The sequence below is a fragment of the Mustela nigripes genome, chromosome 17 (assembly GCF_022355385.1).
Source record: "Mustela nigripes isolate SB6536 chromosome 17, MUSNIG.SB6536, whole genome shotgun sequence".
NCBI lineage: Eukaryota > Metazoa > Chordata > Mammalia > Carnivora > Mustelidae > Mustela > Mustela nigripes.
Window position 1 is genome coordinate 19863926 of NC_081573.1, and position 17562 is coordinate 19881487.

The window sequence follows — 17562 nt, forward strand, 5'->3', positions numbered from 1 at the left end:
TTTTTCCTTCTAGGAACTATTTTTTGCTTTCCTATTGGGTGTAAATATTTTTCTTACTGATTTGTAGGACCTCTTTAAGGATAACAAATCACTCATGAATACATCTTAAAAAGATAAAACAATTTTTTGTCTGCCTTTCTGAAGGATGGTCTTTCTTGGTGTTGCCCGTTCCTTTTATATCAAGTAGGCATAATTCTAGAGAAAAGAACAGTTAAGTCACAACAAGATCACATAGTTCTTATAAATGTAATGATATCCTAGGTTCGTAAGAAACATTGTTGGTAAACAGCCAGAATGTAAAATTGAGCAGTACTGTGTATTAGAAAGTCTAGATTATCAGTGGTAGATCTGATGTTTGACAGTAGCTCAGCTTCTTGATTCTGTAAGTTCCTATCTTTTGTGAAATCTGGGACGTTTTCAAATATTCCTTTGAAAAGTACATTTTTTAAAATCATTTTTTAAAATTAATTTATTTTCAGAAAAACAGTATTCATTATTTTTTCACCACACCCAGTGCTCCATGCAATCCATGCCCTCCATAATACCCACCACCTGGTACCCCAACCTCCCACACACCCGCCACTTCAAACCCCTCAGAAAAGTACTTTTTCAAATACATTTTTCAGCCTCATGCTCTTTCTCTCCTTTAGGGATTCTGATTGTAAGAATATATTAGAGTTTTTGTTTAGTACTACAGGTCCCTGAGGCTCTGTCTCTCCCCGCCCCCCTGCCCAGCTATTTTCTCTTGTTCAAATGAGGTAATTTCTAACTTGTTCTAGCTTCCAGTTCACTGGCTCTTTTTTCTGGCCACTCCATTCTCCTGCTGAGCCCATCTACTGGGGTTTTAATTGTCATTATTAGAGATTTTCAGCTCTAAAATTTCCGTTTGCTCCTTATTTTTCTATTTTTCCTTTGTTTCAAGTGTGTCTGTAATTGCTCGATGAAAATTTGTTATGGCTGCTTTAAATACCTCTTCAGGTAATGCAAGTTCTGTGTGTGTCGGGTGTTGGCATCTGTTGACTGTCTCTTTTCACTCAAGAGAGATTTTGCTTGTTCTTAGTATAAGAAGTAATCTTCAATTGCATTGTACTATGTCATGGGGCTCTGGATCTTTTAAAATCTCTGTGTCGGCAGGTCTCCTCTGAGCCCACACTAGTGCTATGCCAGTGGGGGAAGAAGGAGGCTGCTTTCTTATTTCCAGATGGGGTTAGAAGTCTAGGTTTTTCTCTTGGCCTCCATTGACTTTTGGGAGACAGGGGAGAAGGGGGTTCCATTGCTGGGACACAGGGAAAGTTCAGGCTCCCTACGAGGCTCTGGCTGAGAAGGGAAGGAACGCCTCATTAAACTGCACTTCCCGTGGCCTTCACTGACACTGTGTGTGTGTGGGGGGGGGGGCGGGTGGAAGGGAGAGAGGGAGGCTTGTTACTTCTGAATGGTGGTTAAAAGCCCGGTTCCCCGTTGATCTCTTCTGACACCATCCTGTCCCGAAGGGGATGGGATATCTCACGACCCCTGGATGAGGGCCGAAGGTTCTCCATGCGGCCTGCACTGATGCTTCTGGGAGAAGGCAGCCTTCGGACACAGCCCTGGCAGAAAGCGAGTGGCCTGCTGCAGCTGGTGAGGGTGGAAGTGTGGCTTCCCCGCCGGCCTTTTGCTGATGGACGTGGGAGTGAAGCTGCAGCTCTTTCTGTGCTGTTTGGCTGAAATACTGCAGTTATGACCAAACGTTTCCTTTCTTGCTAGAGAAACACTGCCTCCCTTTTCCCGATCCTTTTGGCTTTTCTTGGGGCTTCTGCCTGACTTCATTGGTGTCTCCTGGTTGCTGACTTTTCCAGCACCTACTCTGGGATATTTGAGGCAGAAAGAAAATCCTAGGGCCTCACTGCCGCATCCTTCCTGTAGCTGCCAGGGCTCTAAGCAGCCTATTTTCATTCCTTCCCCACCCCAAGTCATCTTCTGTGCGTTTTATATACACTGTCCAGGGCTTTTAGTTGCACTAAGTGGGAGGAACTAGGACAAGTGCATTCCCTCCGTCTGGTCTGGAACCAAATGGGGTACTCTAAAATTTCCTCTTATGTGTCTTGCTGTTTTCACAACAGGTTAATAAAACTTCATTAGCCTTCATATTCTTTAATGGAGCCAAAGTATATGACTTCTACCATCTACTATTCTCTCTATATTTAAATGGCCTAGACACATTCCTGAGTGAAACCTGAGCTTTTTTTTTTTTTTAAGATTTTTTATTTATTTGACATACAGAGATCACAAGTAGGCAGAGAGGCAGGCAGAGAGAGAGAGAGAGGAGGAAGCAGGCTCCCTGGCTGAGCAGAGAGCCCGATGCGGGGCTCAATCCCAGGACCCTGGGATCATGACCTGAGCCGAAGGCAGAGGCCCCAACCCACTGAGCCACCCAGGCGCCCCGAAACCTGAGCTTTTGATGGTAAGAGATTTTCCATTCTCCAGGAAAAGATGAAATGTACCAAAGAGGATACAGCTTCTTGTCAGCACATTGGACTCTGAATATGCATTACCTTTCTCTATACCAACTATTCTGACTTTCCCATCTGACGTGATCAGAGGTCAGTGATTCCAGTTTATGAAGAGAACAAAGGCCCCAAGAAGTTACATCACTTTAAAGACCTAGCTATTTTCATACTCAGTAGTGGCAGCTTGGTTGTACAACTCAGGATTCTTTCATTACTGTGCCGCTCCTCCTCCAATTCTGATACCTACAGCTACTACCACTAACATCAACATAGTTTCAACTATGAAAGTTTAACGAAGTAAAGAACTAAATATGATGTAAATTACCTGTACTCTTCTTTAGGTTTGTGGTGTGTGTGCCAAAACAGTATCTTTTATTGTTTTCTATTTTAAAAGAAAACGGTAAAAGTAATCCATGAAAAAGTCAAAAGAGTTGAAGGACAACAGGAACTTAGAACATCAAGCTCATCAATCACGGTCAGGTGACTGCTAATATTTTGATGTCTATCTTCTCGGAAACCTTTCTCACTTTTTCTGTATGTGTTTTATTTTTATTTTTTTAAAAGATTGTATTTATTTATTTGAGAGGTAGAGAGAGAGCACAAGCAGGGAAGAAGCAGAGGGAGAAGGATAAGCAGACTCCATCCTGAGGGCAGAGCCCAGTGCAAGGCATGATCCCACGACCCCGAGATCATGGCCTGAGCCGAAATCAAGAGTTGGCCACTTAACCGACAGAGCCACCCAAGTGCCTCATATGTATTTTATTTTAAAAAAGAGAGGGGGAAAATAATGGTCACATGATACTGTTATACTGCTGTACCATATTTACTTCACAATACTCCACTGCTACTGACTAAGGTTGTTTCCAGCCAGCTTTTTTTTATTACAGTAAATGAACTAAAAACTAAAATAAACCTGTTTGATTACTTCCTTAGTCTAAATTTCTAGAGATGAGAGTGTCAGTGAAAGGGAAAACACATTTCTAGGCTTTTCTGTGAAATTACACTGCAGAAAAACTTTATACAGTTGTTTTCAAAATGGCACAACATATTTATTTTTTTATGTGACAACATACAGAGTTCCTTTGAAAGTGCTTGCTAGAAAGGGGGGAAATGCGCTATTACATACAAAGAGAGAAAGGGAGACCAACTGGCTCAGGAGAGCAGGCCGTGGAGAAACGCAGCTTACACGTCACCATGACCAAAGTCCAAAGGGTTACAAAACAGGAAAAGCCAATATGAACAGACTCCACTTCATTTGTGCATGAGGATTTCTGAGGCACCCGGAGCTCTGTTACCATTATTTAGTATTATATATATGACTGACTGACACACACACACACACACACACACACACACACACACACTCTTTCCTCTGCTCTATCTACTTGCTTTCCTCCCTGTATTTTACCGTCATATCCTCCCCCAACACACCATCCAAATTCTACTCTTCTCATTTGTGGCCCAGCTCAAGTCTCCCACCTTTGTGAAACCTTTCTAGCCTACAAAGAACCTTCTTTGACTTCTAGTGCTTCTTATTACTACAGATTAACCTCTCTAGACATATAGACCTTTAACTGTTAGCTGCCCAAATGTTTACTTCCCATCAGCACACACACGACATCTCCTACAGGTGGCGAGTCTCTGTCATGCCTCTCCAGTCCCTGGGAAGAGGGACAAGGAATACTTGCTGTCAGTCTTTCCTGTTTCCTAATTCAGACTCAGCCAGTCTCTAAAGATTGCTGCATCTCTCTCTCTTTTTTTAATAAAGATTTTTATTTATTTATTTGACAGATAGAGATCACAAGCAGGCAGAGAGGCAGGCAGAGAGAGAGGCAGGGAAGAAGGCTCCCTGCTGAGCAGAGAGCCCGATGCGGGGCTTGATCCCAGGACCCTGGGATCATGACCTGAGCCAAAGGCAGAGGCTTTAACCCACTGAGTCACCCAGGCGCCCTTGCTGCATCAATTTTGAAAGGAATAAATGTATGCAACTCTTTAATATTACACTATCTTGCCTCCTTAGAATTAGAAATAATATTTTATGATATTGGGAAATACTTAAGTTACTGTTACTTTAGAATAGTAACAATGAAGAACTTTTAAAACATCCACAATACATTAAAAAACATTTCTGCACATGAGAAACACCTTGCCATAAAGTGACAGCAGCACACACGGGTGTCACACACTGTGAGACAAACAACAGCTTCCTTAAAATGGCACCGTCCCATGTGTGGCCTCTGGACAAGCAATAGGGATTCCCATCTCAAGCCTGATAGATGTTATTATGAAAATTTTATGAAGTACCAAAGAAAGGTGTACTATTCCCATTGATTTCCTTGAAGGACAAAGGCAGTACACAGTAAGACATTTTACAAGAGCTAGCTTGTATTTTAAAATTTAAGACAGCTCTGTAAAGGACAACTGATCTAAGACATTTCTGTTTAAGATAAACCCATCTTTTAATGTAGAATAAACAGAATAAAAGTTAAGATGGCCAAACTAGGCTGCACAGGTTACTCCACTTCAATTGACCCCAGTGTATGTACACTGTAACTCAGAAGCAGCTTCGACCTGACTGTTAAGCATGTGCACATTCTGAACCCCCCGCCCCACCGTGTGACGGAAACCGCTAAAGAGCGCTGCCTTGAACAAGAGAAAAGGGCGCGGCTTACCTTCACGGCTGGCAGCATGTCCAAGGAGTCCAGCGTGAACAGCACTAATGCCTGCATCAGCATCATAAATTGATTAAATTGCCATGTCAGACTAAAGAGAAAAGTTGATATGAAAATGGCAAGAAGTGTCAGCCTCTGTAAAAAGAAAACCTTCATGTAATTTCCATGTCTCTAGTCGTAAAGAGCCCTGCAGACAAGTTCCCTCAAGGGCAGCTAATATCTCTACAAACCAAACAGAGAGACCATGAACTGCTGCTCTGAAAACCCCTGCATTTGTTATTGAAGCTCTAACTATCCTAAGGTGACACCGGGCACATAAATATGCACGTAAGGTGTGTCTACTCTGCAGCACCTGGGAGCTGAGGATGCGCCAAGTCACATCTCCAGGGCCGTGGCTTAAGGATTCTGACAGTTCTGCAGAAATTGTGTGTGGCTTCACTGCAACTATTTGAGGACAGGTAATGTAGAGTACGTTTTTAACATCAAAAATGAAAACATTTTCTTTGCAAAGTAGGAAAGAGCTCAGAAAAGGAAAACTTCATTTAACTCAAGTTTAAAAAACTGGTCATGGAGTAAGAATGACTCACACGCGACGGGACACCACGCACATCACATTCTCTGAAACTTCTTCAACAAAACTGGAGAAATTAAAAAAATATATAAAGTACCATAAAAACTTACCTCAGAGAGAGGCTGTAAGTTTGGTCGCAGAAAATACGTGATTGCCGCTATCTGAATTGCAAAGAATGGCAGAGCCCAATTCTCCCTCAGCGGGATGGTAAACTCGACTCTTGTGGTATCTATTCTGCACAGAGAAAACACAAATGGCCACAGGAATAATTTTTACTGTAATTACCTAAAAAGATTTCCTAAAGTGAAAGACGTAGGGCATTAAACACTTACGATTCTGGTTGTTACTTCTCAGCTGTTATGATTTGTCCTTACCGTCAGCGTCCCTGTACCGTCAAGTGGCACTAAGAAAATTTAAGAACACCGTTCACAGGAACACAGCTAGCTAAGGGGTAGAACTGGGCTCCAAGCCATGGCAGGGTGACGCCAAAACCCAGAAATATACACTCATGCCTCACTGCTTTGAACTTTTATTTCCCTCGAAGTTCGTTAGTGCAAATTTGGCGGCGTGTCTCATTCTCCCTCTATTTCTTTGGTGTTTAAATCTGAATCTTAAATTTGTCAGTGGGAATAATTTGTAAAAGCTTCTTGTCCCTCTGGAATGTGAACCACCAGATGGTAAGTATAGCTAAGTTTCCACCTTTGTACACCCAGAACCAAGAAGCATCCCTGCACGGACTAGGCATACAGCAAATGTCTTCTCTCTCCTCCTGATAGAACAACAAATTTGACTTTCAATTACCCTTAGCAAGAATACTACGTTAAAATGTTAAGAGGTAGCATAACAGTGTTTTCAAGCTGTGTTTGAATTCTGATGGAGAATAATCTGGAGCGTGTGTGTGTGTGTATAACGTATGTGTGTGTATGTATATATGTGTATATACACGTATATATATACATGTGTATATACATACACATATACACATACACAACTTAACCTATTAAGCTTTAATTTCCTCATCTCTCTGGAGCACCTGGGTGGCTCAGTGGGTTAAGCTCAGGTCATGATCTCAGGGTCCTGGGATGGAGCCCCTCAGCGGGATCCCTGCTCAGCGAGGAGTCTGTTTCTCCCTTTCCCCTTGCCCCTCCCTGCTGTTTACATTTGCTTTCTCTCAAATAAATAAATAAAATCTTGTATTAAAAAAAATTCATCATCTCTAAAATGATCATAGTATCTGTCCTGTAGGATGGTTAAAAGAATATAGATAAAGCATTTTGTGAAGTGGTTAACATAAAATAAGCACTCAATAAGGTTATAAAAAGAAGTAATTTGCTTAGGATTATAAAATAAAATCAATATTAGAACTTGGCGCTGAAGTTTGAAAACTCCTACTGAATACTGGTGTTGCTACTGCAGGTCAAGCAATAATTTGTGTATCTTGACTACGTTTTTTTTAAAAAATGCTACTTCGGGTGTCTGGGTGGTTCAGTTGGTTAAACGTCTGCCTTTGGCTCAGGTCACAATCCCAGGGTTCTGGGTTCAAGCCCTGTGTTGAGCTCTTTGCTCAGTGGGCAGCCTGTTTCTCCTCCCTCTGCCCTTCCCCCTCTTGTGTTCTCTCTCTCTCTCAAATAAATCAATAAAATCTTTTAAAAAAATGCTTTCATGGGGCGCCTGGGTGGCTCAGTGGGTTGAGGCCTCTACCTTTGGCTCAGGTCGTGGTCTCAGGGTCCTGGGATCAAGCCCCGAGTCAGGTTCTCTGCTCGGCAGGGAGCCTGCTTCCCCCTTCTCTCTCTCTGCCTGCCTCTCTGCCTTCTTGTGATCTCTATCTGTCAAATAAATAAATTTTTAAAAAATCTTAAAAAAAAAACAAAAATAAAAAATGCTTTCATGCTCTGGTATCTAGAATAACAGATATTAACTAAATAATATAAGAACTTGCTTACATTTGTACAGTGCTTAATGCTTTGCTAGTTATAAGCCACTAAAACCCTATCAAGATTGATAGTAAAGATACTATTAAACGTCTTTAAGAGAGGAGGTAGGTGGCCAGAGAAATAATGATCACACATCCAACTGGTAATAGGACTAGACTTATCACGATGATTCTCTTGACCTGTCATTTAATGTTCTCTTCCTCAGCTGGAAATATATATCTAAGTAGGACTTTCTACCTTGCTAGATAAGACAAGTAAACACCACTAGGGAAACCAAAGAGAAAATACTCCCATACAAACCAGTGTGGCTGAGTAACTTCCTCTGACCTGGAAATCAAGTACCTTTGTTTTCACTTCCATCTTAGGAAGGGAGAAGGGATACTGATTGCAACTTACCTATTGGTGACGTACCAGAATGCTGCTAGAAGCCCCGACAGCCACGTCCCACTAAGGAGCCAGCTGGTTGTGTACAGGGCCGTGACATAGATCGCCTGCAGTCCAAACAAGGTGTAAATATAAAAATAAACTGGCTCTAAATATTTCTGGAAAAAGGAACAATAAAAAATATTTGTTATGGAACCCTCATTAGATTTTCATTGTCACTTAAAAAATACGACAGCTGGCTGGCTCAGTCACTAAGAAGGTGTGACTCTTAATCCAGGGCCGAGAGTTAAAGCCCCACCTTGGATGGGGGGCCTACTTACCCAAACAAACAAACAAACAAACAAAACGAAACCAAAAATTATGAGAGTGGAAATTTAATATTCAGCAACTGGATATTAATTACAAGCACTAAGCCTACATCAGTCCTTTCTGGGCAAAAGTGTGCTGGCGGCCTTTCTTCTCACTAGCAGAGTGGGAGAGGGAAGGAAGGCCTGGAGGACTCTGGCTTCATTCTTTAGACAAGCTACACATCTAACTGTGTCCACATGAAGTGGTCACTGTGATTGGCTAATTTCCAATTTTTTAATTTAAAGATAAGGGACAAGTGATTACATGCTTCTCAATGAAAATATATATCAGCTTCTAGACTGCATGCATGATTATTAGCCAGGGTGCATCTATATGTAAAAATAAAAAAATCTTATAAAAACATATATGAAGAGCAAAGTTCACACCATATCTGGAGAAAATTAGGATTTTTGTTGCTTTCCTACCATGCCAGTGGAAAATCAGATTACATATGTGAAAGTCGCAATTTAAAACAGCAGATTTTGACTTTTGTGTGGTATCAACAATTCAATGTCACAGAACACAACATACCTGTATTGGTAGGACTCTATATAAAATACTGAGAAAAACTTCTTGGTAAATATTCATTCGTTGAAGAAGGTTAATTGTCCTCATAGACTCAGTTTTGTTATCATATATTAAGCCATGAAAACCTAAGGTTGGTATTTGAAAGATCAGGAAAAAAGAATTACAATCATAAATTATAAATTACTCAAGACTTTTCCTAGATTCTTTAGTGTGTGTGTGTGCCAGAGAATGTGCTAGGCGTTGGGGATGTGATAGCAAACAAAAACCACCCTCCCACCCTCAAGCAGCTTGCTGTATATTAGAGGGACATTCACATGTTTACTTGAATACAGGTAAACTATAACTTGTGTGAGGACAATAACAGCAAAAAAACCCCATAGGTTCTTTTACAGAAATTTAGGCCAGGAGGATTTTATACCCTCACTCTGCCCTTCCTGCCATGAGACCTATAGTACTTCTTTGGGGACTATAAGCAGCCTATGGGTTTGGCCATTGACTTGCTGTGACCAATGCCATGTGAGAGGATGTGACGTCTTTTCAGAAAAGATGACACGTGTCTCCACCAGCAATGTGGCTATTTACCTTTGTCATGACAACAGCAGGTTCCAAATAGGGGCGGGATAATAAAAGTAAGAAATAAACCCGTTGTTATAGAGTTTCGTGGCTACACTGAGGTTATTTGCTGCTGTAACCAAGCTAACTGATTCACAGAATGTTCGAAGAGATGGTTCACAGAAGAGAACATGCATACAGTCCCAATACATATGAAAAGATGCTCAACCTTGCACCTACAGAAAGTGCAAATTAGAACTATGCTGAGATACCATTTCTCACCTACCAGCTTGGAAGAAAATTAAGAAGTCTGACAACATCCTCTATTTTATAGTCCTTATGAAATTAACAGATTCAGGTAATGCTCACTGATGGTGCTAACCCATTAGGTGCAAGACTAACTGAGAACTTATTAACAGACCAGTCTCAACCCTACAAGAGATCGTACCCGTCAAGTGCCCCCACCTCTGTCGGACAAATGAATTGTGTTTTCAACAAAAAAATTACAAGAAAAGAAGATAGAAGAAAATCTATAGATTAAAAGAAACAGAGAGGGCTTTGGCTGGCTCAGTCAGTACAGCAAGCAACTCTTGATCTTGGAGTTGGGAGTTCGAGCCCCATGTGGGTGTAGAAATTACTTAAAAATAAAATCTAAAAAAAAAAGAGAGAGAGACAGAGCAAATGATTGCAATGCTTGGACTTTATCTGAATCTCAAAAACTATATTAAAACTCTGGAAGACAATCATAAAAATGAGGAACACTGACTAGATATTTGACAGTAAGAGATCTCCTAATTGTGCTTTAAATGTGATAATAGCAATGTGGTTATATTTAGAAAAGGGGCTGCCATCCTTTACATAAATATACTGGTATGTCTACAAATGCAGAAATATGCTGTCTTGGGAGTTTCTCCAAAATCATTCGGTTTGAAAACGGGGTATAGAGAGGGGACAGGATAGGTTAGAAGTTGGTAACTGTGGAAGCTGGTGAGAGACATATGAAAATGTCCAGAGAATTCTCTACCCTTTTATATGTTTGAAATTTTCTAGAAGGAAGATCTTAACAAACGACTTAGAGGAAATGAAACAGATGAAGCACTGAGATAATAATGGTGATAATTCGAAAGAAAATACCCGAATGAGATTTCTCATCTTTAAGAGCAGTGTTTCTCAACTTTAACACTACTTGTATTTTGACATTTGAGGCTTGATAATTCCTTGTTGCTGAGACATTGTAGGATGGTTAGCAACATCCCTCCCCTCTGCCCATTCTAGTAGCACAATCGTCCCCAACCCACCCCAGCTGGGATGACCCACAACGCATCTCGATGTTTCAGGTGTCCCCGAGAGAGACAACTGTTCCTCAGTAAGACCCACTGCTTTAGAGGATGCTAAAGAAGCAAATCACAATTTTGAGAACTCACGGACTCACTGTTCTCAGTAGTTATGTTCCATAAAGTTGCAGTGAACACTGAATTAGCAGGGTTATGTTCTTATGAGCCTCTGGTCATGCATTTTCATCAACTGATCAACACATGGCCTTGATTTATGTGTTTCTGTTTAAAGACACCTTCTTCAATATATATGAGCGATTCATTAACACTGAACACATGCCAATAGCACTAATGCATGCCTGAACAGAGCTTATCTAACACGCATGTTTTCTCTGTATGCCCTCTTCACGGCCTGCTGCTGTACTTGGGAACTCCAGACAGCACGTTAGCACTATGCCAGGGGCCATTTCAAACCACAGAATCACCAAAAAACCCCAGAAAAATGCAAAAAGCATGGCCCTAAGTAGACTGTGAAAAGGACACTGCAGAAGGAGAGCTGAAAGGAGACAGCAGTCATCACCTCATTCCACCTCGGCTGGGAACATGCAAGCCAGGTGACTAAGTGTTCTCGCTGCTCTGCACATGCCCGTGAATGCCTGCCAGAGCCCCATAAGTGTGGATTCTGGGGTTACAAAGAGGTTCGAGTAAGTGAATTTGCAAATATGGACTCCATGAATAACAAGGATCAACTGCATAGGGAAAGAAAATCAACACCTAACCTGCCTTTGTTGTATAAACTGGACCTCAGGGTCATCAAACAGTTGATGAGAAAAAGGCTTCTTAAATAACAGAGTTCCAGCTAACAAACACAAGGGGAATGCAGAAGGTCACATTTGTAACTACTGAAATGACAGATATAGGCAATAAGCATCAATGGCTGCTAAAACCATTAAGTGAAAGGCTGATGGGTAATAACCTTATTATGGGGGATCCTGGCTATCTACACAGGAACCAACTGACTGATACTTCGGGCGCAAAAAGAAAGACAACCAACATTTCATACATCACCCATGAAGGATTCTTGCCAAAAATGTATCCAAATCCAAGCAAAGCCCAGCAAAGGACACGGTGAGTAGGAGAGTTCCCTTCCGGGGCTTCAATGAGTAATAGTGGCTGAGCTGTAAACCACTCACCAACAGCGAAAATGTAGAAAAATGGTAATTGCAAAATAAAGGACCGAATGGGGACACCGGGGACAAGAAGGACCCCTGTACTTCTGGTCTTCTCACCAAAATGCCTCGCCTCCTGTTTTTAGACAATACTCCTTTCACTTGCAAAGACCTCTTCCAAAATGACTATGGGAAAAAAAAAAAACCCAGGAGCAAAACCAAGAAATTGCAAACAGATGAGTTTTGGGACGGAGTAGAGCTGAGCAGAGGAGAGTTATGTTAGGTATTACAGAACTCCTTCCAGAGCCAAACACTGGTTACTTGAGCAGGGAAAAAGTACATGAGTTTAAGTTAAAAAAAAAAAAAAGCACGCAAGTTCTAGAAAGCATTTATAAAATGCTTTAGTGCACAAGTAGGTTTGGCTGAAATACTGCAAAGGAAGGAGGAGATCCCCATAAAGCTATTAGTTGTAATTACCTTGCATGAGGGTTGGAGCCTGTAGCATTTGCTTGTAGTAGGAGTAATACAGCCCACATTCTGTTCTGAATGAGATTTCTCGCTCCACTTCCTGAAATAAAGTTAGGTCTACTGGGTTTACATGACCTAGTTTTTTGTTTTTTGTTTAAATTCTATTGTTATGGCAGAAACAGGATCCAAAACTACAACTTAAAAGGAAAAAAAATAAACCTTTCAAAATATAGTCTTAAGAAATCTTGGCAAACCAAAACAATAGAAGACTGGTAAATGTTGAAGCTGGGTGGGAGTTACAGGAGTTTATTATATGAGTCTTTCTACTTTTGTGACTGTTTAAAACTTTCCATTAACAAACCATTTTACAAAATAGAGATAACTAGTTCCATTTACACTGACGTGTCACAGTTACCATTTTTCTTTTATTTCACACAAATTAAAACTTAAAAAACACACGACCAATCTTATGGAATACTAGGGAGAATCAAAATAGGCACAGTATAAAAAAACCTCCCAAATGAAAAGAACTATAATTTCATTAGACACCTACCTAAAAGCTAACAATATTATATAATATTAATAACTTCCTATTTATTCTCAGAATATAAGATAGCCTGAATAAAAAGGGGCAGACCTTTTACATGTGAATTTTAGTTTGCCAAGTGTCACCCTGGTGGAAAGATGCTCATGTAGGCAAATACATACAATAGTAAACTGCTTTTAAATAAGTATTCAATTTTAGAAGAACTGAAAATTGAAAGTGACAGCTATTAGTCAATTTGGTTGTAAGATGCTTTTATAAAATGTGAAATTTAAATCATTAACAAACTCTGGAGGCAACTGGTGGTAAGGATGGGATGGGGAAGACATTCTGGAAAAATCATATTAATATTCTTAGATACTGTATTTCACATACTTACATATATATCTAGATCTCTCTCTCTCCACCATAATAGTATAAACGAAAGAAAATGGTAATTTGTCGTTACAGACCCTTTTACACCAGTGTCTAAGAAGTCAGGTCCTAGAATCTGGCACACATGGTCTAAAGCGTATTTCCATCTCTGTTTTTCCTACCATAGCAGATCCCGATTCCACAAACCCAACCTTAACAGTGGAGGATGCTAAACATGAAACATGGCGTGTTCTAACGAATCAGCTTCTTTGAACACACCTTTGGTTTTCTTCCCCTACCTCCGACGACTTTTCAACTGTAATAAACATTTCATGAAAAGAACCACTCATGCTACTTATCTTCAGGCCTGAAATTATTTCATGTATCTCTTCTACCCTTTAAATATTTCTCCTGTTGTCTGAAAAACTATTATAAATTGATTCATGAATAAAGCATTGAAGAAGTACTCAGTTACCTGAGTACATCCAATTACTGACCTTGAGAAACAAACTTATGTTTTACCCTTGTTCACTCTTTTTTAAAAAACTGGGAGGGAGGGGCAGAGTAGCAAATCTTATATAATGAGCTTCCTTCCATAGAAAACAGGTTCATCTCGGGGAAAGCAAACATGGAAAAAAGGCCCAGTCAGATTCTGAAATTTACTTTCATTAGCACACTTGCTCTATAAAAAGGACAATATACAATGATGGCGCTCTCTTAGCTTTTGCCTATGCTACTGATTTGTATCTCTTTCACAGCAGTAAAGGCAATTCTTAGCAGTCATATCAACATTCATCTTTAATTTTTGAGAAAAACTGTTCTATTGCTTTTCTTAACAGAAAACTAGACTGGTATCACTTGTTTCTATAATATTCACACTCCTACTTGGTCAAGGAGCCACCGAGGCTGTGAATTAATGTTAACTGAGCAAATGTTAGCTTTTGTTCATGCAAGTAAGGGAAAAACAAAAAACAAAAAACCATTAAGTCTAATTACATTCCTTTTCTTCTCCCCAGCTGCTTCATGTGTTCAGAGTACGGCTGTCTTCAATGGAATATTCTAATGTCAAACCGATATCCCCAAATCAAACTGGAGAGGCAGATCAATCATTTACATGAAGGGGGCTTCATAGCCAACACGGTTCTAAGGATAAAAGAAGACTGACCTTATAAAGATGGGGCGGAAAAAAAGAAAAAACCCCACTGCTCACAGTACAAAGGTAGAAAGCTTTTGTGCTCCACCCCTCTCTTTATATATACCCAGAATGTATAAAGAACTGAGGGGGTCCTAATTAGTAAAAAAGCATTCAAACATGATTAATTGGTAATCTTGGCACCAGCTGTATGGAACCAAATGCTAGACTTTATTAGACAGACACTTGCAAGTTTTACATCTGCTTCATGCTAAGAGAACATCTGCTTTACTCATTCAAACACTTTTCCAGTTTTACAGCAATTTATACTTTGCCTGCCGGATTGTGCTAGTGAAAATGTACACCAAGAGAAGCTACCCTCTGAAGAATGCAAAATGAACAAATACTTCATATTTTAATTTGCATCGGTTCCACAGGGAAAGCAATGTCGGGAGAATGAAAGGATCTTTTCTGAAGACAATGACAGAAAGAAATAGAAAGATGAAAGCACTGTATTTTTAAGGAACCGTACAGCTAACACCATTTAAGTAGTAGTTTATATTGTAATTTAACAAAAGTATTCAAAGGAAAAGCATTAAAAAATGTTCATACTTAATCTGAATTCCCTAGAAATACTCGAAATGTAACAACCCCTTTTAGACAAATGACACCAAATCTGCCAAAGGAAACCTCTCGTTAGTTTTTTAAAAATCTCGTGAAAGTAACTTTTGTTTACAGAAACTGCACCCAAAATGACGAGGCCGCTGGTAGTGGGGAAGCCAGGGAAAGATGAACTTCATACAAGTCATCTGTTTCAGAATTAGATAACAAATCATCTCACCAAGAAATAGTAGCTCACGATAAAGACAGCTGTTCTTGAAGTTTTGCACTGGGAATCATGCCCTTAGCAAATATATTTATGGCACATACATGGTTGATGGTCTGGTTCGATTCCTGTCCATCTGTTGGAATGGAACAATTCCTGCCCTGGAATTGATGAATGCCTTGATGTGTGATAGCTGCCAAGCAGGGTGTGGGAGGTTAGATGGCTGCTGTGGGGACCAGCACCCGCGGGGCTCGCACAGAAGCCACCACCAAGTCCTCGGGAGCACCTGAAGTCACCGCTTCGCGGACTTGCCCTGATTAGTCTAAAGAGCCCTTGCTGAGCAGGTGCATTCATTCAGTGGGAAAAGTAGCAAATTCTGTAGTATCAAGCCAATATGACAGAAAGAGTGGAAAATACCAGTCTAAGAAAGGATTGTACAAACTTGGTAAAAATTGAGTGACAGGAGTGCTTTTTTAGCCAAATGAGAATGATCTTTCCTTATCACTCAACATTTATTTGCTGGGAGAAACCAAGGTATAAAACCTCAGTCCTTGATCCCGAGAGGTTTATGTCTCCATGAGGAAAGAATAATGCATTTTTTAAAAAGGAAAATGACAGCTCAAGGAAGGGTATCAATTAGAGAGAAGGAAGAGCCTTTTGCCTGAACTATTAACCCAACCCCCATCACATTCTGTGTTTCTCATCAGTCTCTTTTTTGCTCTATCTTCCTCATTCATTCATTCATTCAACAAACAGCTACTGACCAACAAGTGACAAGCATTCACCTGTTGAGAAATTCAGCTGGGAACAAAAGGGGACACAAATATCTGTCTTCACAGGATTTTTAATCTAGAGCAGAGGGAAGCATTTCCTTGCTTAGTAAACAAGTCCAGTATAAGAAGTAAAGCAGAGAAGGGGGTGGCTAGGGCGGGGCGGTGCTGTGGTCCTGCAGATGCATGAGGAAGGCCGCACCCGTGAAGGGACAATTGCAGAGATGAGGTGAGGCGGTGAGCCATGTGCAGAAGACCCTGCCAACCAGGCAGGACAGCCAAATACACCTTGAAGAATAATGAGGAAGGCAGTGTGGTCTGAGTTGGAGGGAGGAAGGAAGGTCAGGGGCGGCAGTGCAGAGCGGTCTGAGAGGTGACGTGGGGTCAAACACCCGGTCCTGGCAGGTGACAAGGACTCTAAGCTTGCACTCTGAGCTAGGTGTGTGTGAGGGGAGCTGGGAGGGGGGAGGTCAGGAGGGGAGTGTCAGACATGCTGAGCTGGACTGCGAAGGATTCTGAGTGGGGAGGGAGCTGCTGTAATGAATCCAGGTGGGGATAAAGGTTGTGGGAGGTGATTACATTCTAGATAGATACTGTCAAAGGAAACCTGATAGGACTTCCTGAGGCTGTAAGGTGGGACTTGAGAACCAGGACTGTGCGAGGGCAGAAGCCCAAGCCCCTGAGGGAGGAAGCTGCAAATTACAGAGAGGGAGATACCAGGAGAAACACGTGAGGGCAGGGACGGTCATGTGGCTGATGTTGCACCTGTTGAGTCTGAAATGCCCACCGGACATCCAAACTCAGGTGGCCAAGTCAGAAGCTGTACATGCAAGTCTGGAGTTCAGGGGAGAGGTCTGAGCAGGGACAGACGTTTGGGAGCCATCAGCACAGAGATGTATGTAAAGCTATGGATAAGACTGTTCTTAGAAATGAGAGCGGACGGAAAAACAGAGCCAAGTCCTGGGTTCCCTGCCAACAAGAAGTCAGAAGGCTGAGGAGGAGCCTGTCAAGGAGCCAAACGATCAGCTGGAGAGGTAGGAGGAGATCCGGGAGAACCCGTGTCCCAGAGCCAGGAAAACTGCTGAAAGCCCAAGGAAAACGAGGACTGAGACAGGACCACTAAACCGAACAGCCTGGAGGGCCACAGTGGCTTGAACCAGAATCTTTCAAGAGCAGGGCCAAGGCCGAAGCCTGACTGGAGTGGGTTCAAGAGAGACAGCGGGAGGAGAGGAACAGAGACCACGGGCTCACAGATTTGTGGGGGAGGCTGGGTGTGAAGATGAGCAGGAACGGTGGGGCAGCAGCTGGAAGAGAAAGTGGGGCTCCAACAGCCTCCCTCACTCCCCGCATGGGAGAAGGCAGGAGAGACCTGACAGCTGGAGTGAGGGAATCCAGGAGAGGCGAGGGAGAGGGCCTTACACCTGTGTGGGGACAAGTCCGCATCCAGGGACGACATCCGGGCAGAGGCGGGGTGGAAGCATGTGGAAGGTCTTTTCAGCTCGCCTCTCCTTTCTCAGCTGGGAACACGCTACCTCCGAACATGCAGGCCG

At 41.6% G+C, this 17562-nt stretch overlaps 1 protein-coding gene across 2 annotated transcripts in view; it reads right to left on the bottom strand.

The window, feature by feature from the left end:
• DPY19L3 (dpy-19 like C-mannosyltransferase 3) overlaps window positions 1-17562 on the bottom strand; it is a 70275-nt gene that overhangs the window by 32263 nt on the left and 20450 nt on the right. The window contains exons 4-8 of one of the 2 annotated variants that reach the window (XM_059381347.1): window positions 12396-12486; window positions 8927-9048; window positions 8060-8205; window positions 5840-5963; window positions 5159-5293 (exon numbers count right to left, since the gene is read on the bottom strand). In XM_059381347.1, the coding sequence (XP_059237330.1) occupies window positions 5159-5293; window positions 5840-5963; window positions 8060-8205; window positions 8927-9048; window positions 12396-12486 (618 nt within the window). The remainder of the gene's footprint in view (window positions 1-5158; window positions 5294-5839; window positions 5964-8059; window positions 8206-8926; window positions 9049-12395; window positions 12487-17562) is intronic. The other variant, XM_059381348.1, reaches the window with a different exon arrangement.